This window comes from Myxine glutinosa, chromosome 10 (assembly GCF_964187855.1).
Source record: "Myxine glutinosa chromosome 10, kmMyxGlut1.1, whole genome shotgun sequence".
Classification (NCBI taxonomy): Eukaryota; Metazoa; Chordata; class Myxini; order Myxiniformes; family Myxinidae; genus Myxine; species Myxine glutinosa.
In genome coordinates, this window is record NC_136270.1 from 54,496,176 (window position 1) to 54,520,600 (window position 24,425).

The 24,425-nt window shown below is 43.9% G+C and overlaps 1 protein-coding gene across 2 annotated transcripts in view; it reads right to left on the bottom strand.

Annotated features, from left to right (window-relative positions):
- The window catches only part of URB1 (URB1 ribosome biogenesis factor), a 116,687-nt gene that overhangs the window by 33,394 nt on the left and 58,868 nt on the right, over positions 1-24,425 (bottom strand). For both annotated transcript variants that reach the window (XM_078785643.1, XM_078785642.1), the window contains exons 19-27: positions 21,851-22,083; positions 21,489-21,722; positions 20,991-21,215; positions 16,186-17,017; positions 7,073-7,304; positions 4,264-4,429; positions 3,509-3,567; positions 3,153-3,364; positions 479-589 (exon numbers count right to left, since the gene is read on the bottom strand). In XM_078785643.1, the coding sequence (XP_078641769.1) occupies positions 479-589; positions 3,153-3,364; positions 3,509-3,567; positions 4,264-4,429; positions 7,073-7,304; positions 16,186-17,017; positions 20,991-21,215; positions 21,489-21,722; positions 21,851-22,083 (2,304 nt within the window). The remainder of the gene's footprint in view (positions 1-478; positions 590-3,152; positions 3,365-3,508; positions 3,568-4,263; positions 4,430-7,072; positions 7,305-16,185; positions 17,018-20,990; positions 21,216-21,488; positions 21,723-21,850; positions 22,084-24,425) is intronic.

The following is a 24,425-nucleotide window of genomic DNA, read 5'->3' on the forward strand; positions in this document are numbered from 1 at the left end:
CCCGAGCCGAACGGATGAGACCCAGAGATATTGGACGACGCCAACAACCCTCCAAAGTATGACCGCTAGCACAGACCCAACGGATGTGAACATTGTGTGGTGTGTACTAGCGGTGTGCACAGTAAACATTATTAATTCAGGAAATTAAGAAAGAAAATAAAAAGAAAAAAAATATGTAAAAAATGGGGGGGAAGTATTTGAGCGATTAGACTGACAATCCATGTTATTTCAGACTTTCGATATGCCAGAGGAAGAGGATCATACTTCTCACCCCTTTCCTCCCAAAAGCCCACCAAAGCTTCCATCTTCACTCTCCAGCAGCACACACACACCTCTGTTTCCCATTCCCTCCCCCTTTATCGCAACGTATAAACACAAGGAGTATTGAAAGAAATCCAAGTGGTTGGAACTCAAAATAGGCAGATGACAATTCCCAAATGTTCCAAAACGCTTGACAAACACCACAAACATGATGTACCTATGGAATCCAGCGTCGCTGTGTACGCTCCCAAAAGCACTGGGAAATGTTCACTTTGGCACACAGTCGGCTCCTTCTCCATCACAAACAGCAGCAGTTTCACCAGTTCTCCTGCACGCACAACACAGTGGACCATTACACTCAGAGGGCACAGCATGAGGGCCAACATTGGGCTGACGACATGTCACGTGAGCTAATCGTAAACCAATTTCAAAACAAAATCAAATTTACCGGTCGATTGAGAACGAGACTGGAACCTCTGCCTCACACCTTTCACATCTTGATGCTGTGGAGTCGAAGGCCCGAAAATTACGTGATTAAGCCACACCGAAGGACCAGTTGCTATATGGCATTGCAGACAGGTCTGTGGTGACCTCTCTGTCTTGTACAGCCTCCTACTTGGTCTTGCACCATCTATCTTTTCTATTCCCCGCATCCCTCAACCCCAACAATCCACCACACTCCCCTCCCCCAGGATTCTTCAAAGGGTACACATTCTCTGCCAGGAACCCACTTCCTATATTGAACTCCCAAGATCCAGACCTACCATTCACCTGCATTAATTTATCTATTTTCCCCTCACCCATTATCACTCCACAATTTAACACCTTCCTTTACAGGTTACTGCTTTCTCTCCTCTTTCCTTCCAACCACCTTCTTTTTGGTCCATTGCTGCTTCATCCCATATCCCCTCCCTGTTCCATCAGCATCTTGTGTGTGTTTGAGTGTGCGGCCAGCCACCCAACACCCCTTACTCTCATTCTTCCACTCACAAATGTTGATCTTAAACAAGGAAATGAGGACAATTAGCCCATCATTGATGTGGTGGCACTCCCGGGTTAATTTTTCTTCCCGGTGTTAAACGTTCTCGGCTCAGATGTATTTTTTCTGGGGGTTATTCCCCTTTCCCAATCCTCCTCAATGTGTCTCACTGTTGTGTCCCTCTACCCCGCTTGTGGTGAGTTTCATTATGTTATCGCTGCAGCCGTTTCACGTTCTCGCTGCAGCCGTTTCACGTTCTAGCTGCAGCCGTTTCACGTTCTAGCTGCAGCCGTTTCACGTTCTAGCTGCAGCCGTTTCACGTTCTAGCTGCAGCCGGTTCACGTTCTAGCTGCAGCCATTTCACGTTCTCGCTGCAGCCGTTTCACGTTCTAGCTGCAGCCGTTTCACGTTCTAGCTGCAGCCGTTTCACGTTTTAGCTGCAGCCGTTTCACGTTCTAGCTGCAGCCATTTCACGTTTTAGCTGCAGCCGTTTCACGTTCTAGCTGCAGCCGTTTCACGTTATCGCTGCAGGCGTTTCATGTTATCGCTGCAGGCGTTTCGCGTTATCGCTGCAGCCGTTTCGCGTTATCGTTGCAGCCGTTTCACGTTATCGCTGCAGCCGTTTCGCGTTATCGTTGCAGCCGTTTCACGTTATCGCTGCAGCCGTTTCACGTTCTAGCTGCAGCCGGTTCATGTTCTAGCTGAAGCCGTTTCACGTTCTAGCTGCAGCCGTTTCACGTTCCAGCTGCAGCCGTTTCACGTTCCAGCTGCAGCCGTTTCACGTTCCAGCTGCAGCCGTTTCACGTTCCAGCTGCAGCCGTTTCACGTTATCGCTGCAGCCGTTTCACGTTATCGCTGCAGCCGTTTCACGTTCTAGCTGCAGCCGGTTCACGTTCTAGCTGTAGCCGTTTCACGTTCTAGCTGCAGCCGGTTCACGTTCCAGCTGCAGCCGTTTCACGTTCCAGCTGCAGCCGTTTCACGTTCCAGCTGCAGCCGTTTCACGTTCCAGCTGCAGCCGTTTCACGTTCCCGCTGCAGCCGTTTCACGTTATCGCTGCAGCCGTTTCACGTTATCGCTGCAGCCGTTTCACGTTATCGCTGCAGCCGTTTCACGTTATCGCTGCAGCCGTTTCACGTTATCGCTGCAGCCGTTTCACGTTCTAGCTGCAGCCGGTTCATGTTCTAGCTGTAGCCGTTTCACGTTCTAGCTGCAGCCGGTTCACGTTCCAGCTGCAGCCGTTTCACGTTCCAGCTGCAGCCGTTTCACGTTCCAGCTGCAGCCGTTTCACGTTCCAGCTGCAGCCGTTTCACGTTCCCGCTGCAGCCGTTTCACGTTATCGCTGCAGCCGTTTCACGTTATCGCTGCAGCCGTTTCACGTTATCGCTGCAGCCGTTTCACGTTATCGCTGCAGCCGTTTCACGTTATCGCTGCAGCCGTTTCACGTTATCGCTGCAGCCGTTTCACGTTATCGCTGCAGCCGTTTCACGTTATCGCTGCAGCCGTTTCACGTTATCGCTGCAGTCGTTTCACGTTATCGCTGCAGCCGTTTCACGTTATCGCTGCAGCCGTTTCACGTTATCGCTGCAGCCGTTTCACGTTATCGCTGCAGCCGTTTCACGTTCGAGCTCTTCCACAAGCCTCGACCGTGTATACAAAAAATAAAAATAATGCATCAATACTGGTACATCATTAAAAATGAATCAAACAGCTCCAATAAGCCAGTGGCAAATATAAATGACAGCAGCACCTCCACTTTCCTTCACAATGACCGCAACACCACGTATATATGGTACACCAGCATGCACAGGTAGCACACATTGTGCTATAACGGAATACACTAGCATAGCGTTTTGATCTCTTTTCAAGGGACAAAGGAATACAATGGATAGACAGAGGATGAGCTAGCACCTACGTTTAATTTCCATCCGCTGCTGTAAATCGGCATCTCCACAAGTGTGAATCTCATTCCGCTCCACAGTGAGCAACGTCGACACAAACATGGAGTGGCTGCACAGCATGGCATGGATCTTGGTGAGGCTCAGCAAGCCGCTAGGGGGCGCGACGAAGAGACGTCGCATCGTTGAGTTCAGCAGGGCCAGAAGCGGTCCGTCCGTCAAGCCAAACCTGCAATGTAGAGTGCTCACTGCTCAAAATACAAGTGTCATTACAATGTGCAACGAATGAGTTTATTCCAAAACAAAAACCGACGACTGGCCTGGACATGAGTTCAAAACACAACCATGACAACTCAGCAGAGCGGCTTCATACTTGAGTGCAGACTTCAGGAACTTGTTCCAAAGGGCAGGAGATAACTTGGCACCTTCATCCTGGCAGGTGGGAATAGAAAAAAGAAAAAAAAAATCACACGTGTTCCAAGGAAACTGTTCAGTTTGGCATTTTTTTATATGAAATAGGCATGGCCTAGAAACAAAAGAAACCCATTAGAATTACCCTTTATAAACCCATTAGAATTATCGTTTAGAATTACCCTTTAAAACCCATTGGAATTAACAGTTAGAATTACCCTTTAAAACCCATTGGAATTAACGTTTAGAATTAGCCTTTAAAACCCATTAGAATTAACGTTTCGAATTACCCTCCAGAATTACCCTCCAGAATTACCCTCCAGAATTACCCTCCAGAATTACCCTCCAGAATTACCCTCCAGAATTACCCTCCAGAATTACTCTCCATAATTACCCTCCAGAATTACCCTCCAGAATTACCCTCCAGAATTACCCTCCAGAATTACCCTCCAGAATTACTCTCCATAATTACCCCCCAGAATTACCCTCCAGAATTACCCTTGAAGATTACCCTCGAAGATTACCCTCGAAGATTACCCTCTGTAATTAAGCTTTAGCATTAAACACAATGGGTTAGAAAGGTTCTTCTTCATTTTTAACAAACAGACGGACATAGCCGAATATTGAAGCGGCCTCACCGCTTAAAAATTATGACTTCGTAAATGTCTTGACAAAAGTTGATAAAATATTTTATAATCGCAAAGAAAAGCATCGAACCAGGAGACGGAGGAGTTGTGGCGCGATGGTGGTGACGTGGCCTTTAGATGCAGAGCCTTGGCCGAGACCTGCTAAGATGGCCGTCAGGCCGGCAACTGCCAGATCATCTCGCAGCGCTGGATTCATTACCGGCTCCCGATCAATCTCTCCATCTACTAATGCCCACCTGCACACACGTGTGAAATGCAGAATTACTGGCTCTTAAAAAGGTGTAACAAAAACTTTTTCCCATTTTAAAAACTTTCAGGAAGTAAACACACCTATTCCAATCACTTCAGGAACTCACTCAAACTACATAAGATGTCACATGGGCAGTCACCACCGACAGCAAGATTTGCCTGAACGCTCCCCACAGGTAGAACAAGCCCTTCACCTTCACTTAAACGTCTTACAATTTTTCAATCCGTTCCATAATCTGTTTTTCTCCTTTTATTTCACGTTTTTTTTCATTTTATCATCCATCTCTCCAGTTTGCTTCCTTATTGCCTTTGTTCTCAACCCCAGTCCCCTTTAAATGCTGAACACGGACGCCCTATATCAAAACGAGTCTCTCTCACCCTGACCCTCAACCTCGTTCTGGACGCATCACTGACCCGTTCCCACCGAATAGCGACCCTTGCTGCCACCTCTTTTTCTCCGATGAAGGGTCAACACCTGAAATATCGGCGTCTCCTTGCTTCCCACAAGGATTAGGATAGTTCGATCAACATTACATCAATGCCATCCATTGTTCTACCTGTCTAATGAAGAAGATCCGACACGAGCCTTCACAAACAAGACAGGTTCTTCATTCACCATCAAAAAGGATTCACATCTTTGCTCGTGCAGGACCATCCCTTCTAGGTCACACTAAAGACCTTTTCAAAGGAATTTCATCTTACTATAATTCACCAAATGTCTGTCTGTCCGTTCCCAGGTACCGCAAACGGCTGAACCGATCGCAACAAAATTTTGGGTGGGCAATCCTGGGATCCCCTGGAGTAAAATAGACTATATTGTTTTCCCAATTTTTTCCCAATTTTCCAATTTTTCCAAACACGATGGAATAATATTTACCGATATAAACAGTGATGTGGCTTATATTGAAATTCTAAAGATACTGTTTAGATTTTGATGATTTGCGTGTGATATGATTCAACGGATGTTTATATGAATCGTTTAAAATAAAAAAAACCTTCAATTTCTGATATTTTGCCTTTTCATTTGGGCCTCCCAATTGGAGCCCCGCCCATAGGGCAGGTACCGTTGCTAGTTAAATTAATCAGGGATTCATGTTTTACTGGATATATTGAACAATGCCCTATTCCATTATTTCATCATGTGATGTATGGGTGGCACTGGCAAAGCCAGAATGTATCGCCCATCAGGAGTTACCCTCAAGTTGATGGTATGCAGGAAGTTGGGGGGGGGAAGGGATAGTGGGGGAGGTGGGGCAAATATACTCTTTGTGTCATTGCTAATAATCCCCCCCGTCTGCAGGCAGAGTTGGTAAACCACTTGTACTGCGTCATGTGTATGGGCCTCACAATGTTTGAGGCGGGGAAGCGCTCTCAGCCCACTCCTGTGTATCATGGTGATGGAGCTGGTAAGCAGAAAGGTAAACATGAAAGGTATTCTGGGGAGGATATTGTATGGGGAGGATGAGGTGCGGAGTGGGCAGTAGATGCAGGAAGTACTAGGGTGAGTTTAAAAAAAAAAAAAAAACACCTTTAGAGGCCATTTTTCCCCGCAAGCGGGGGAGAGGGTGAGTGAAAGAAGGAATTTGATAAAAACATGGGATGATGAATATCAGGTTATACGGGAAGGAGATCAGACAAGGAAATAGGTTTGACTATCTGGGTGGAATAGTGACCGGGGATGGTAAGTCAGAGGCAGAGGTGCGGAGTGGGATTCAGGTGGGTGTGAATGTGTGGAGGATGGTGGAGGGAGTAATGGCAGCCAAAAATATTACAAGGAGATTGAAAGGGAAGGTTCTGATGTCGTGTGTAACACCTGCCTTGTTTACACCTGCCATGTGTAACACCTGCCGTGTGCCTGCAACACCTTTGCTGTTTGGAGACGGTGGCATTGACAGACAGACACCAACACAGAGGCTGCAGATTTGCAAGAACAACCGAGTGAGGAGGACTGAGTTTATTCAATGGTGAAGGCTCGTGAGCATGCCAAAGACTGAAGCCTTGGCCTCGTGTCAGGTGTGCTGATACCTTGTTTATTTATTAGACATCATACGGATGTAAATGAACACTTGTATTACTCTGCGCATGCTGCACATCACGTGCAGCGAATTTCACCTGCCCGCACCTTGTATTTATTGTTATTTAAAACAAACGCCTCTGTACACCGCCATTGAGGCTCGGTTAGCAAGCCGCCGTCTACAATTCCAATAGAAGAGACATAATTACTCTTATGGAAAATGTCTTTTGAGTTTGTTTGTCCTCAAGAATAGAGCGTAGTGAACGGACATTCGTGTTAAAATATTGGCCTTTAAAACCTACACTTATGAAGGGGGACAGACATCTGTACAAACATATAAACTGACATTGTGTTTACATTGTAAATAGATTATCGTTAAATAATTTGGGTAGTTCAGGTAACCATGACAATACCCATGTACACACTTTACATCTGGCAAATATGGAGGAACTGTTGCTCAAATTCATTTGGTTTGGATTCACATTTGTTGATACTGGACATCATTTATTCAAAGTATATTTATTTATGACCACCAATAATAATTTTTAATTGACCATCATAGTTATTATCATCAGATAACTGAGACATATCTCACAAATAACAAGCATTCAAATACCAGATGGCTTGGTTTGGATTCTGTAGCAGACACGGGAGTTTGTACAAAAGACAATCCCAGCTAGGCGGAGGCCGCAGGCACAGCAGCCGAGACATCAGAGCGATTTGTGTAGCTTCCTGGTCCGTCACGGCCTGGTCTTCAGAGCCTGAAGTCTGGTCTTCAGTATTACTCAGTGCAGTATTCAGCACAGGACTCAGAACTTTCCAAAGTTGATCCAACACCCGATGATCACCTGACGACAAAAAATTCATGTGTCATTTGCTGCATTTACACAAACAACAGCACAAACGAATCAGCACAAGAAAGATAAAGACGACGAGCAAGATGAGGAAGACGAGCAAGATGAGGAAGACGAGCAAGATGAGGAAGACGAGCAAGATGAGGAAGACAAGCAAGATGAGGAAGACGAGCAAAATGAGGAAGACAAGCAATATGAAGAAGACAAGCAATATGAAGAAGACAAGCAATATGAAGAAGACAAGCAATATGAAGAAGACAAGCGAGATGAAGAAGACAAGCGAGATGAAGAAGACAAGCAAAGTGAGGAAGACAAGCAAGGTGAGGAAGACAAGCAAGGTGAGGAAGACAAGCAAGGTGAGGAAGACAAACAATATGAAGAAGACAAGCGAGATGAAGAAGACAAGCAAGATGAAGAAGACAAGCAAGATGTAGAAGACATGTAAGATGATGAAGACGAGAAAGATGAAGACGACGAGCAAGATGAGGAAGACGAGCAAGATGAGGAAGACGAGCAAGATGAGGAAGACGAGCAATATGAAGAAGACAAGCGAGATGAAGAAGAGCAAGGTGAGGAAGACGAGCAAGATGAGGAAGACGAGCAAGATGAGGAAGACGAGCAAGATGAGGAAGATGAGCAAGATGAGGAAGACGAGCAAGATGAGGAAGACAAGCAAGATGAGGAAGACATGCAATGTGAAGAAGACAAGCGAGATGTAGTCAGGTTCACTATGTTTTTTTGTTCAAAATCATGGTAGATTAGCAAACCTATACATTTTTGGAAACGTTATTATATGGAAAATCTGAAAATCAATGTTTACATTTGCCAATTCCGACCATTTCGATTCGACCAATTCGACCAATCGACCAATTCCATTCGACCAATTCGACCATTCGACCAATCGCTTCGATCGACCATTCGACCAATTTGATCGATTCGATTCGATTCGATTCATCGAATTCGATTCGATCGACCATTCGACCAATTCGATTTGCCAATCAATTTGACCGACCTTTGCTTGTGTGGAACGGACTGCGAAAACGATGCGGACTATATTGTCGGATACGACACACAGGACAGTGATGACGAACTCTAAATGGCATATTCTGTAATCGTGTATGTTTGATGCCATTGACTGCCTGTGTCGATGTGAAGTTATACTGACCGCATGTGTATATATGATTTTGCTGACTGCCTGTGTATGTTTGGTGATATGAATTATTGTGACACATTTTGATGTTATTAACTGCCTGTACAAAATGATAACATGTATTTGATTATGCAACTTATCGCGAATATAAAGACAGTATTTTGCAATTCAAAACCTTTGATTCGTGTCTTACCATTCCCCATAGCACTAATTTGATACTTTCATTGGATTCCTTGTCCCTGAAAATATAGGTTTAGTATATTTTAAAAAGTTTTTAGGGTAATTAGAGGCAGAAATAGAACAAAATATGTATTTTACAGTGGCCATTTTGAAAATCCAAAATGGCCACCATACAGGTATCTCTCCAAATGTAAACATTGATTTTTAGTTTCCTTATGCTATAACCTTTCCAAAAATGTATAGGTTTGCTAATCTACCATGATTTTGAACGAAATATAATTTATTGACATAGTGAACCTGACTAATGAAGAAGACAAGCAAGGTGAGGAAGACAAGGAAGGTGAGGAAGACAAGGAAGGTGATAGTCAGGGCCCTTAGGGATATTTTGGGGCCATTTGGTTCAAATTCTTCCAAAAGCACCAAATTTGGCCCAGATGTTGCCCATGCCATACTCTTTAGATTTTTGATGGGCGCCAAGACGGGCGCCCCCCCCCCCCCCCAGGGGGCCCCAATATTGGCGAAATACTAAATGGCCGCCACCCGGATTAGAGGAAAATCAGTTAAATAACCAAAAGGGTTGGAATCATGTATGATACCACTTTTGAGGGGTTTTCGAGGTCGAGGCATCCAATTATGATGTTATTTTGATGATTCGAGGTCAAGGTCAACCCTCAAGGTCATCTTAAAGGTAATTTTGAGTCAAACATGTCGGTTTTTTGAGTTTTTGTCAAGATTTACGCGAGGTTCATCATTTTATGTTTCTGGGTTGGGTAATCGAACTCTTGACCTTATTTTTGACAATTAGAGGAAATATTTACATGTCTACTTCCTAATTTTCAGGCATATGCAGTTCATCAGTCTAATTACAAAGGTACGGATTTTGATGTTTTATGAACTGTGTGCCATATCCTTGTGTTTAATTTTTGTGCGATCATGATCCGGGTTCATACATGATTGTATACATGTCATAAATATGACGTCATAGTTCATGTGACCTGGCGGCCATATTGGATTTTATGAAAACCTTAAAAATGGATCCCTGCCTTCATTTTTCGATCGATTCATTTTGAACTTTGACCATTTATAGTACGCCATGTGATTGGATGCATATCCTAATTATGACGTCATAGGTCAGGTGACATGGCGGGATGGACCGGTATGGTCCCCGGATCATACCGCCCTTGGCGCCCGTCAAAAATCGAAAGAGTATGGCATGGGCAACATCTGCGCCAAATTTGATGCTTTTGGAAGAATTTGAACCAAAATATCCCTAAGGGCCCTGACTATGAGGAAGACAAGCAATATGAAGAAGACAAGCGAGATGAAGAAGACAAGTGAGATGAAGAAGACAAGCAAGATGAAGAAGACAAGCAAGATGAAGAAGACAAGCAAGATGTAGAAGACATGCAAGATGATGAAGACAAGCAAGATGAAGAAGACATGCAAGATGGTGAAGACAAGCAAGATGATGAAGACAAGTGAGATGAAGAAGACATGCAAGATGATGAAGACAAGTGAGATGAAGAAGACAAGCAAGATGTAGAAGACATGTAAGATGATGAAGACATGCAAGATGATGAAGAGGGCAATTCCACGGTTACTCACATTGCAATACACTAGGGCATGCCCATACAAAATTATATCCCCCCCCCCTCTATTTACATGAAATGGTTTGGTCCATTCGCAAAGCCAAAGCGAACGGCTTGCGAGTACGGTGACAATCCCCCCCCCCCCCCCTCTATTTACATGAAATGGTTTGGTCCAAAGCGAACGGCTTGCGAGTACGGTGACAATCCCCCCCTCTATTTACATGAAATGGTTTGGTCCAAAGCGAACGGCTTGCGAGTACGGTGACAATCCCCCCCCCCCTCTATTTACATGAAATGGTTTGGTCCAAAGCGAACGGCTTGCGAGTACGGTGACAATCCCCCCCCCCCCCCCCCTCTATTTACATGCAATGGTTTGGTCCAAAGCGAACGGCTTGCGGAGTTTGGTAAAGAAATCGCCATAGCTCGGTAACTACTTGTCCGATTAATATGAAACCTTGAAAAGGCACATCCTCGGGTCCCCAGCAATATACCTGGCAAGTTTCAAGTATATCGGACCGGTAGTTGTCGAGAAACAGCGGTCGCATACACACACACAGACACACACACACACACACACAGAGATTACTGGAATTATAGATAGACTCGGGCATGCCCGTACTATATATATATCTAAAATTATATCCCCCCCCTCTATTTACATGAAATGGTTTGGTCCAAAGCGAACGGCTTGCGAGTACGGTGACAATCCCCCCCCTCTATTTACATGAAATGGTTTGGTCCAAAGCGAACGGCTTGCGAGTACGGTGACAATCCCCCCCTCTATTTACATGAAATGGTTTGGTCCAAAGCGAACGGCTTGCGAGTACGGTGACAATCCCCCCCCCTCTATTTACATGCAATGGTTTGGTCCAAAGCGAACGGCTTGCGGAGTTTGGTAAAGAAATCGCCATAGCTCGGTAACTACTTGTCCGATTAATATGAAACCTTGAAAAGGCACATCCTCGGGTCCCCAGCAATATACCTGGCAAGTTTCAAGTATATCGGACCGGTAGTTGTCGAGAAACAGCGGTCGCATACACACACACACACACACACACACACACACACACACACACACACACACACACACACACACACACACACACACACACACACACACACACACACACACACACACACACACACACACACACACACACACACAGAGATTAGTGGAATTATAGATAGATTACATTAATGCATCTATATATGTATATGTAATGTGAGTAACCGTGGAATTGCCCAAGACAAGTGACATGAAGAAGACAAGCAAGATGAGGAAGACATGCAAGATGATGAAGACAAGTGAGATGAAGAAGACAAGCAAGATGAGGAAGACAAGCAGGATGATGATTGATGAAGACAAGTGAGATGAAGAAGACAAGCAAGATGAGGAAGACAAGCAGGATGATGATTGATGAAGACAAGTGAGATGAAGAAGACAAGCAAGATGAAGAAGACAAGCAAGATGAGGAAGACAAGCAAGATGAGGAAGATGAGGAAGACAAGCAAGATGAGGAAGACAAGCAAGATGAGGAAGACAAGCAAGATGAGGAAGACAAGCAAGATGAAGAAGACAAGCAATATGAAGAAGACAAGCGAGATGTCGAAGACATGCAAGATGATGAAGACAAGCAAGATGAAGAAGACATGCAAGGTGAGGAGGACAAGCAGGATGATGAAGACAAGTGAGATGAAGAAGACATGCAAGGTGAGGAGGACAAGCAAGATGAGGAAGACAAGCAAGATGAGGAAGATGAGGAAGATGATGAAGACAAGTGAGATGAAGAAGACATGCAAGATGATGAAGACAAGCAGGATGATGAAGACAAGTGAGATGAAGAAGACATGCAAGATGAAGAAGACAAGCAAGATGATGAAGACAAGTGAGATGAAGAAGACAAGCAAGATGAAGAAGACAAGCAAGATGAAGAAGACAAGCAAGATGAAGAAGACAAGTGAGATGAAGAAGACAAGCAAGATGAAGAAGACAAGCAAGATGAAGAAGACAAGCAGGATGATGAAGACAAGTGAGATGAAGACAAGTGAGATGAAAACAACAAGCAAGATGTAGAAGACATGCAAGATGATGAAGACAAGCAGGATGATGAAGACAAGTGAGATGAAGAAGACAAGCAAGATGAAGAAGACAAGCAAGATGAAGAAGACAAGCAGGATGATGAAGACAAGTGAGATGAAGACAAGTGAGATGAAAACAACAAGCAAGATGTAGAAGACATGCAAGATGATGAAGACAAGCAGGATGATGAAGACAAGTGAGATGAAGAAGACAAGCAGGATGATGAAGACAAGCAAGATGATGAAGACATGCAAGATGAAGAAGACATGCAAGATGATGAACACAAGCAAGATGAAGAAGACATGCAAGATGATGAAGACAAGCAGGATGATGAAGACAAGTGAGATGAAGAAGACAAGTAAGATGAAGAAGACAAGCAACATGAAGAAGACAAGCAAGATGATGAAGACAAGTGAGATGAAGAAGACAAGCAAGATGTAGAAGACATGCAAGATGATGAAAACAAGCAAGATGTAGAAGACATGCTAGATGATGAACACAAGCAAGATGATGAACACAAGCAAGATGAAGAAGACATGCAAGATGATGAAGACAAGCAGGATGATGAAGACAAGTGAGATGAAGAAGACAAGCAAGATGATGAAGACAAGTGAGATGAAGAAGACAAGCAAGATGTAGAAGACATGCAAGATGATGAACACAAGCAAGATGATGAAAACAAGCAAGATGAAGAAGACATGCAAGATGATGAAGACAAGCAGGATGATGATTGATGAAGACAAGTGAGATGAAGAAGACAAGCAAGATGAAGAAGACAAGCAAGATGAGGAAGACAAGCAAGATGAGGAAGATGAGGAAGACAAGCAAGATGAGGAAGACAAGCAAGATGAGGAAGACAAGCAAGATGAGGAAGACAAGCAAGATGAAGAAGACAAGCAATATGAAGAAGACAAGCAATATGAAGAAGACAAGCGAGATGAGGAAGACAAGCGAGATGAAGAAGACAAGCGAGATGAAGAAGGCAAGCAAAGTGAGGAAGACAAGCAAGGTGAGGAAGACGAGCAAGATGAGGAAGACAAGCAAGGTGAGGAAGACGAGCAAGATGAGGAAGACGAGCAAGATGAGGAAGACGAGCAAGATGAGGAAGACGAGCAAGATGAGGAAGACGAGCAAGATGAGGAAGACAAGCAAGATGAGGAAGACATGCAATATGAAGAAGACAAGCGAGATGAAGAAGACAAGCAAGGTGAGGAAGACAAGGAAGGTGAGGAAGACAAGTGAGATGAAGAAGACAAGCAAGATGAAGAAGACATGCAAGATGATGAAGACAAGCAAGATGAAGAAGACATGCAAGATGATGAAGACAAGCAGGATGATGAAGACAAGTGAGATGAAGAAGACAAGCAAGATGAAGAAGACAAGCAAGATGAAGAAGACAAGTGAGATGATGAAGACAAGTGAGATGAAGAAGACAAGCAAGATGATGAAGACAAGCAAGATGAGGAAGACAAGCAATATGAAGAAGACAAGCGAGATGTCGAAGACATGCAAGATGATGAAGACAAGCAAGATGAAGAAGACATGCAAGGTGAGGAGGACAAGCAGGATGATGAAGACAAGTGAGATGAAGAAGACATGCAAGGTGAGGAGGACAAGCAAGATGAGGAAGACAAGCAAGATGAGGAAGATGAGGAAGATGATGAAGACAAGTGAGATGAAGAAGACATGCAAGATGATGAAGACAAGCAGGATGATGAAGACAAGTGAGATGAAGAAGACATGCAAGATGAAGAAGACAAGCAAGATGATGAAGAAGACAAGCAAGATGAAGAAGACAAGCAAGATGAAGAAGACAAGCAGGATGATGAAGACAAGTGAGATGAAGAAGACAAGCAAGATCCTCGGCACACCTGAGCTCCTCACCACATACAAGGCTTTCATCCGCAGCTCAATGGAATACTGTTCTCCCCTATGGGCCGGTGCTCCTGCCTCACACCTAGCTCGGCTTCACGCTGTTGAAACCAAAGCTTTCAGAATTATTGGAATCTCCCGCGATGAAGCTATCTCTGAGGGCCTTTCACTCACTCACCGCAGGCAGGTAGGTGGTCTTTCTGTCTTCTACTGACTCCTCTCCGGCCTTGCACCCCCAGCTCTCTCTGTGCTCTGTCCCCCAAATATTCCTACAGGTCGCACAAGATCTGCCAGCAACCCTCTGATGGTTAAACTGCCGAAATCTCGTCTCTCTGCTCACCTTCACTCTTTCATTCCTCTTTTCTCCCGCCTCTGGAACAAACTCCCTCACTCCCTTCAATCCCACTCCTCCCTCCAGGTCTTTACAACAGCTGTTCACCGCCATCTCTTATCTTCCCCCATCCAAAACCTTGATCTTTTCTACCCCCGCTAATTCACCCCAGATCCACCTTGTTTGAAATTCCAACTTCTTTCCTGGAAGTCCTGGCAGTGTCCATATGTTTTATACCTCTCCCACCGCCCCCTTCCCATGCCCCCCCCCCCCCAAAGCCCTCGCCCTCTCTCAGATCTCTCGATGTCTCCATGTCTCTCGGTCCCTGCTCTCAAATGTTGTGTTTGTGTCCTTCCCCCTCTCTCCCCATCTTGTCTACCGCTCCCGATGTTATATGATTTATGTGTCGGTTTGTCTTTCTGGGTGATTAATGTTCGCTCTTTCACGAGCCTCGATCTTGTATACAAAAAAAAAAAAAAAAAAAAAAAAAAGATGAAGAAGACAAGCAAGATGAAGAAGACAAGCAGGATGATGAAGACAAGTGAGATGAAGACAAGTGAGATGAAAACAACAAGCAAGATGTAGAAGACATGCAAGATGATGAAGACAAGCAGGATGATGAAGACAAGTGAGATGAAGAAGACAAGCAGGATGATGAAGACAAGCAAGATGATGAAGACAAGCAAGATGAAGAAGACATGCAAGACGATGAAGACAAGCGAGATGAAAACAACAAGCAAGATGAAGAAGACATGCAAGATGATGAATACAAGCAAGATGAAGAAGACATGCAAGATGATGAAGACAAGCAGGATGATGAAGACAAGTGAGATGAAGAAGACAAGTAAGATGAAGAAGACAAGCAAGATGAAGAAGACAAGCAAGATGATGAAGACAAGTGAGATGAAGAAGACAAGCAAGATGTAGAAGATATGCAAGATGATGAAAACAAGCAAGATGTAGAAGACATGCTAGATGATGAACACAAGCAAGATGATGAACACAAGCAAGATGAAGAAGACATGCAAGATGATGAAGACAAGCAGGATGATGAAGACAAGTGAGATGAAGAAGACAAGCAAGATGATGAAGACAAGTGAGATGAAGAAGACAAGCAGGATGTAGAAGACATGCAAGATGATGAACACAAGCAAGATGATGAAAACAAGCAAGATGAAGAAGACATGCAAGATGATGAAGACAAGCAGGATGATGAAGACAAGTGAGATGAAGAAGACAAGCAAGATGATGAAGACAAGCAGGATGATGAAGACAAGTGAGATGAAGAAGACAAGCAAGATGTAGAAGACATGCAAGATGATGAAAACAAGTAAGATGAAGAAGACATGCAAGATGATAAAGACAAGCAAGATGAAGAAGACATGCAAGATGTAGAAGACATGCAAGATGATAAAGACAAGCAAGATGAAGAAGACATGCAAGATGATGAAGACAAGCAAGATGATGAAGACAATCAAGATGAAGAAGACAAGCAAGATGAGGAAGACAAAGAGAAGGAAGAAGACAAGCAAGATGCATTTGCAAGCGAGTTAATAGTTAAACTTGGAGATAGCTGATAAACAAACATACATTCTCGCCGAGAGCAAATTCTCAGTCATGTGTTGATAAACCTTTATTTTAAATTGAGGATTTATTATAATTGATAACCATACCAAGAAGGGACACGCCATGCTTCTCCAAAGCATCCAGGTGGGCTGAAACAATGAGGCAGCAAACAGTGAGCTGTTTCCGTAGTCTGCGCACTGCCCCATGACTCAGCAGCCATTGCTCCCAGGCGTAGCAGTGGGCAGCGCTATGTCGCACCAATTCCGCAATCAGCCTCAATGACGACGGTGAGTTCAGACTGAGGCAAAGCGACACTAGTGTGTGAGGTAGAAGGTCAGCCCACGAAGTAACCCAGCAAACCAATTGAGTCAGGGCATCCAGCAATGACTCTGCATCTGCATCCTGTGCATAACTCAACATCTCAACCAACTGAGCAAGCTCTTTGCGGCTAAGGCCTTGAAGCTCCTCTGATTTTGCATTTGTGACCATCACCAGGAGGGCCTTTCCATACACTGTGAGAGCGGTTGGCTCATCCTCTTTATGTGTGAACACAAGTAGATGTTTTGGCAATCCCAGCAAGAGATGCAAGGCCTCAGCACGCTGTGCAGTTCCTGCGCAATCGTACAAAGTACTCAGGCAGCTCAATGCTGATGATGAGCACGCCAGCGATGGAGCATCAGTTTTCCTTGCTACTTCACGGCCATAGGCGACAAGTGCCCGTTTTGTATACCACCGCACCTGTAGCGGTCCCCCGGCACCGAGCAACACTGCGGATCGGACCAGTTCAGCAGCCCCAAGGCTGAGGGTCTCGCACACCAGGCGCAAGGCAGTTGGCCGCAGCGAGTGTGCCGGACAACTTCCCAACTCGACTGCCAGAAACCAAGAATCTAGTATGGGGTGTTCAAGAATAGCCCGAGCCAAATCCGTGGCACTTTGAGCCTGAAAAAAAAGATACATGTTGACGTAAAAACGATAATCTGAAAAAATAATACAAGAACACGTGTATAAAATTGTATTAATACACCAATGTATCCCCAAATCAGGGCGGACAGGATAGCTTCAAGGCAAATGCACTCACCTTTGAGCTGTCTAGCCTTGGTTCGAATCTTGAACCAGCAATAAACTGTTCCACTCATTGTGTGAGGTATGCTATGTCTTTCGGAAGGACATTAACCTGGAGGACCCATCTGCGGTAATGTCATTATCTAATAGGAATGCCTCATCAGCTATATGAAAATGCTGATAATCCAAAATCAGCATCCATCATAATTCTTACAGATTTTTCAAAAGCCTTCCATCGAATTGATCATAATGTTCTGGTTTGTAAATCGATTCACCTTGGAGTACACCCACATATTATCTCCTGGATTATTCACTTTTTGGAATTCCGTCAGCAGTGCGTGAAATATAAGGGAACCATATCGGATATGAAAAATAGTCACGCTGGAGTACCACAGGGTACAAAATTAGGTCCAATTTTGTTTTTTGGTAATGATCAATGATGAATGTGAGAAAAGTCCCATCCTGTATTTTAGTATGATGTGGATGATCTTACCCTTGTTGAAAGTTGTAAAGAGACTCAACAGTCACAGATGCAGAAATCCTTACTTTCTTTCCAGAATTGGACATCTGATAATAACATGAAACTGAATGTGTTAAAATGTTACACGATGACAGTTTCCTTCACAAAGCAGCCATTGCAACACCAAACACTCTTTAGAAATAACACTCAGTTACCCAGTGTGCAATCAATCAAAGTGCTTGGTGTGACAATACAGGAAAACTTGGACCTTGAAACTTGGAAGCTCAATGGAATACTGTTCTCCCCTCTGGGCTGGTGCTCCTGCCTCACACCGAGCTCGGATTCACGCTGTAAAAACCAAAGCTTTCAGAATCATTGGAATCTCCCGCGATGAAACTGATTCTGAGGGCCTTTCACTCACTCACCGCAGGCAGGTTGGTGGTCTTTCTGTCTTCTACCGACTCCTCTCCAGCCTTGCTCCCCCAGCTCTCTCTGTGCTCTGTCCCCCAAATATTCCTACAGGTCGCACAAGATCTGCCAGCAACCCTCTTATGGTTAAACTGCCAAAATCAAGGCTCTCTGCTCACCTTCACTCTTTCATTCCTCTTTTCTCCCGCTTCTGGAACAAACTCTCCCACTCTCTTCAATCCCACTCCTCCCTCCAGGTCTTTAAAACAGCTGTTCACCACCATCTCTTATCTTCCCCCATCCAAAACCTTGATCTTTTCTACCCCCCGCTAATTTCACCCCAGATACACTTTTTTGAAATACCAACTTCTTTCCTGGAAGTCCTTGCAGTGTTCATGTGGTTTTTACCTCTCCCACCCCCGCACCTCTCTACCCCCCACCCGCATTCCCATGACTCCTCCCCCAAGCCCTCCCCCTCCCACAGATCTCCCGATGTCCCTGCTCTCCATCTTGTTCTCCCACTCCCTTTATCATATGTTTTATGTGTCAGTTTGTCTTTTTGTGATCAATGTTAGCTCTTACACGAGCCTCGATGTTGTATTAAAAAACAAACAAAAAAAAAACAAACAAAAAAAAAACTTGAAATGGGACGCTCATATAGGAAAAATGCTTTAAAATGTAATAGAAAGTTGCACATTTTACATAATCTTAAATCTTACAACTTACCAACCTGTGACCTTGTGACAATTTATATTGGCTACATAAGACCAGTGTTGGAGTATTGGGTACCTGTTTTCAATGTAGCCTTAACGAAAGCACAGGTGAACAATTTAGAACGGATTTTAAAAAGAGCGTGTAAAACAATGTCAGGACAAAGTCATACATCTTGCCATCTTGCTTTGGAAACATGTAAATTACAAACACTGGAGGAACGACGATATAAGTTGTGTAAAAATTTTGCACTCGCTATTGAAACCTATCATTTGCGTACAAAATGGTTACCTGCGAGGAGAGATATACCTTTTATTCTCAGGAAATCACAAAAGTACTTACAGTACAAATGAAGAACAAAAATATTTCAAACAAGCACATTGCTATTTTTAATTGGCGTTCTTAATAGTTTGTAATACTTTGTCATAATTCTGAGTTTTTTTTTTTTTTTTTTTTTTTCTTCTGTTTGAAACATGTCATGTTTGTTTTTTAATTTTACATTTTTTTGTGAATTCACTATTTGAATTTTATTATTTTTTTATATTGAAAGCAATCTTTGATGGCAGATTATGAATGTGTATGCATGTGTAATTCAGCCATTCGCTGCCAGACATGCTTTGAATAAACCATTTTGACTGATTGATTGATGGTCGGTGGATGTTAAAGAACCTGACATGTCTTTCACAAAGAGCAGGGAGTTATTTCCGGCATCCAAGACCAATTCCAAATTGCTGCCCCCTTGGGTCAAAAACGAGGCCTGGCCATGCTTAGCTGACTCTTCAAGAAAGGAGCCGCCTTTAAAGGCCATTTTTCTCCGCAGAGTGGGGGTTGGCCTTTTTTGGGCACCGTGGTCCCCTTTTTGAAGCAATGTTTTACAGCCGGATGCCCTTCCTGCCGCCAACCCTGTTAGTCGCCTCTTGTGAGACACACGGAATTACCAGTGAACTGGTACTCAATTTGCCGACCTCGGAAGGGATGACAGGCTGAGTCAACCCCCCTGGCGTTAATTCAGCGATCGACCGGGATTCGAACCCAGGATCCGAGGATCCCAAGCTGCACCTTAACCGCTAAGATTCGAACTCAGGATCCTTGGATCCCAAGCCGGCACCCTAACCGCTAAGCCAACACCAGGCTCTTTTTTGCTTAGCTGACTCTACAAGGTGGTGGAATAATTGGGAGCATTGAAGAACGAGTCGTAGACGTATCCCAAATGCAAATGGTGAATACACAGCCGTAAAGGGAGTGTTGGGGGGGGGGGGATGAGGGGAAAGAAATCCCATCGGAATATTTAATCACAAACATTTGGACGAATTTATGGGGAGAGAATGCTGACCCTAGACAAACTATACAAATTTATGGAGAGAAAATGGCAACCCTATTTGAAAGAAATATTTTGCAAAAATAAACACAAATAAAAAGACAACATAGTTCAGGTTTTCCGGATGCAAATGCTACGTTCCAATCAGAAGCACATTAAACAACCAGCACCAGAATTTGTGGTGCGGCCTTATTCCATTTTAATTTTTATGCAAAAAAACCTCTTCACATCACCAAACATCAAGGACAGCAGGAGATATTAAAGTTATGAGAATTAACAGGTATCAGGGTTGCAAAAATGATTTATGTATTCATGTTAAATTTGTAAACTACGAACAGGAGTACCTGGCGTTGCCCACTGTAAATTTGGGTTTTTTCCTATGTTTTTTGTGGGTGCCTAAAATCCTTCCCTACACCTACTAAGAGAAATTTATATTTATTATAATAACACACACGCACACAAACGCCCACACACGCACGCGCACTAATCAGTAATTGTTTAATATCACCTTTCACATAGTTACAAAGGCTCAGGCACTATTGAGCGATTTTTAAACTCCAAAGAAAATCGAACGTTTTTTTTCAAAAATGTTTTTTTTTTTTTGCCTAAGACACTCCCCGACACTCACTGATGAACCCTTAAAAGTTTGACAAAGATCCGTTGAGTCATCTCTGAGAAAATGATGACACACACACACACACACACACAAACACAAACACAGACACAGACAAAATCGAACGTTTTTTTTCAAAAATATATTATTTTTTTTTGCCCAAGACACTCCCCAACACTCACTGATGAACCTCTAAAAGTTTGACAAAGATCCGTTGAGTCATCTCTGAGACAATGATGACACACACACACACACACACACACACACACACACACACAAACACAGACACAGACACAGACAAATGGCTCTCATAGTAAAGATTCAAAAAAATTAAACTTACCTCTGCTTCGTTTTTAAGGCCTGCTCTTTCTCCATTATTTTCATCTCGACTTTGAATTCCCATCAGAGTGCAGATGTCATCATCTGCATCTTCTTCAGAAATCTTCAAGCCGTCTCCGGGCTCCATGGTTTCGGCTTTTTCCTTGCTGATTCTTGAAACTTCAAGGAATGTTTGGAGCAACTCCAAGTAAAATGACAGAAGGGCCTTCCCAACGGATCTTTTGTGCTAAAAACAAAAATTTAAACAACATGCAATGTTCTTTGTGGAGGAGTCAGCTAAGCATGGCCAGGCCATAAAAACATTGCCTCAAACAGGGAACCATGATTGTCATGGGGCCCGCAAGGCTAACCCCCGCTCAGCGGGGAAAATGGCCTTAAAACGATCATTCATTCATTCATTCATGCAATGTTCTTTGTGATTCATCTCATGTTTGTAAATATCACCAAGTTACTTTTGCTACAAAACCAACTTCCCACACCTCCAGTTTTAACTACCCACCTGTCCAAAGGAATCCACGCAGGTGCGCAGGTAAAGCAAGACATGGAAAATAGCAGCTCTGAGGTCGACACTGGAGGCAGTTGTTGTAGCTTTTTTGAGCGAGAGCTGCACATCAGGCTCCAGAAACGAGGCCTCACCGTGCGAGTAAGCAGCACACAGGCGATGACGGAGCTCTCCGCCATTCCCGGCCTCACCCTCCTTTCCCATCAATGGCATGGCAGCAATTCCTGGAAACTGTATTTTTGGTCAAAGAGTGAAATTGTAGCTTCGTCGGGACCAAGGCAACCAAGGAAAAACAAATGAGTTATGATTTTTTTTAAATGTAAATGATATCTAAAACAGCAAGAATTTACAGGACTCACAGGCTCCAATCTGGCTTGTGGAGGGATCCAGGAACTGTAGTAAACATGAAAGCCGGCAAGGCGTGAGAGGCAGGCCTCATTGTCGTCCGTTTTCCTCTGATCTGCACAGCCTCCTGACAGCAAGCCAGGAAGCCGCTCATCCTGATGCTGTAGAGCCAAGCACATGGGCAAAGGCTCAAGCTGCAAGTGTAGTATACACACCAGTACACCGACTAGGTACTCGCACATCGGACCTGCACACGTCGGGGAGCGCACCATCCACAAACTGGTCAAAGTGCGCAATATGCAAACAAGCCAGCTTTGGCATTATGATTTAATAATTAGCTTTGAGATTTTAATACCGCATGATGTGAGACCCCCACACTTCCCTCCATCATCGAGAAACATGACCTACAAATCTTGCAAAGCTAATGCCAACTTAACGTGTCCCCCCAACCTAAAAACCGTTCGGTTACATAATATGTACCAGTACTTATGTGACGCCATATTGTGAGTGGAGAAAGCACCAGTAAGGTGTCCCATAATAGTTATTGCTGCACCTTACCGGGCGTGATAAGTGCCGCCAGCCACGCGGAACATTATCTCTTGCTTTTACCAAGCACGCTATGGAGTTATGATTATAATTTATTCAAGTATTTATAAGTATTTAGCCCCCCTGAGTAAATACTTTGTGGAAGCACATTTGGCAGCGATTACAGCTTCGAGTCTTCTTGGGTATGTCTGGATTTTGGAAGTTTCGCACATTCTTCCTTGCAGGTTTGCTCAAGCTTTGTCAAGTTGGACGGGGAGCGTCGGTGAACAGCAATCTTCAAGTCTTTCCACAGATTCTCAATGGGATTCAAGTCTGGGCTTTGGCTGCGACAATCAAGGACTTTCATGTTCTTGTTCTGAAGCCATTCCAGTGTTGCTTTGGCTGTATGCTAAGGGGTCAATGTCCTGATGGAACGTAAATCTTCGCAGTCTAAGGTCACAATCATTTTGCAGTCACAGTCTAAGGTCTTTTGCACTCTGAAGCAAGTTCTCCTCAAGGATTTGCCTGCATTTGGCTCCATTCATTTTTCCCTGCTGCTGAAAAGCATCCCCATAGCATAATGCTGCCACCATCATGCTTCACCGTATGGATGGTGTTCGATGGGTGATGAGTTGTGCTCCGTTTCTGCCAGACATAGCACTTTGCATTCAGGTCAAAGAGTTCAATTTTCGTCTCATCAGACCATATAATATTTGGGCTCATGCTCTCGGAGTCTTCCACGTGCCTTTTGCAAACTCCAGGTGTGCTGTCATGTGCCTTTTTCTCAGGAATGGCTTCTGTCTGGCCACTCTCACATAAAGCCTAGATTAGTGAAGTGTGCAGAGACTGTTGTCCTTCCGGCAGGTTCTCCCATCTCAGCCAAGGAACTCTGTAGTTCTGTCAGAGCGGTCATTGGGTTCTTGGTCACCTCCCTGACCAAGGCCCTTCTTGCCCAGTTGCTCAGTTTGGTCAGATGGCCAGCTCTAGGAAGAGTCTGGGTAGTTCCATATTCTTTCAATTTCCTAATGATGGAGCTCATTGTGCTCTTGGGAACTTTCAACACTCGAGAAATTGTTTTATACCCTTCCCCAGATCTATGCCTCCTCACAATTCTATCTCAGAGGTCTAAGGACAGTTCCTTGGACTTGATGGTAAAGTTTCTGCTCTGACATGCACTGACAACTGTGGGACCTTATTATAGACAGGTGTGTTTCTTTCCACATCATGTCCAATCAATTGAATTGGCCACAGGTGGACTCCAATCACATTGTAGAGACTTCTCAAGGATGATCAAAGAAAATTGGATGCACCTGAGCTCAATTTGGAGTGTCATAGCAAAGGGGTTGAATACTTATTGACTCAAGACATTTCAGCTTTTCATTTTTAATTATTTTGTAGAAATTTCTCAAAAAAAAAAATCTACTTTGACATTATGGGGTATTATGTGTAGATCAGTGACAAAAAAAAATCTCACTTTAATCTATTTTAAATTCAGGCTGTAAAAACAAAAAGTGAAAAAGTCAGGGGGTGTGAATACTTTCTGAAGGTACTGTATGTGCAACTTTACATTCAGTAACTGGTGGCACCCCCTTGAGCAGCAATAACTTCAACCAAACGTTTCCTGTAACTCTTGATCAGTCCTGGACATCGGCTCTCATTGAGGAAGATCAAGAAGAAGGCCTTTTTGGCCAAAAGCTTGTCCGAATAAAGATCGTCCTGAAGCTACGTCCGTAACTCATTTAATTTCTTCCAGTTATATATTTTATGCAAATGAGGCACCCTACTCGTCGTGTGGAGTTTCTGCTATTTCTCACAATTATAAATTTTGTAGGCTAACCCCTGCTCTAGCGGCGAAAAATGGCCTTAAAATGATCATTCATTCATTCATTCATTCATACATTTTGGAGGCATAAACACCTCTTGTTTGTTGGTGGAGCTTAGTGAGGATTCCCCATCAGAGGCACATACATGTGTCATGTGTGCTACAGGCCGTCACAATCTGTCTGGCCAGTATGAGTCAGTCATGGCGGTGTAAAGTGCTGTGGAGTAGGAAGTCGCTGTGGA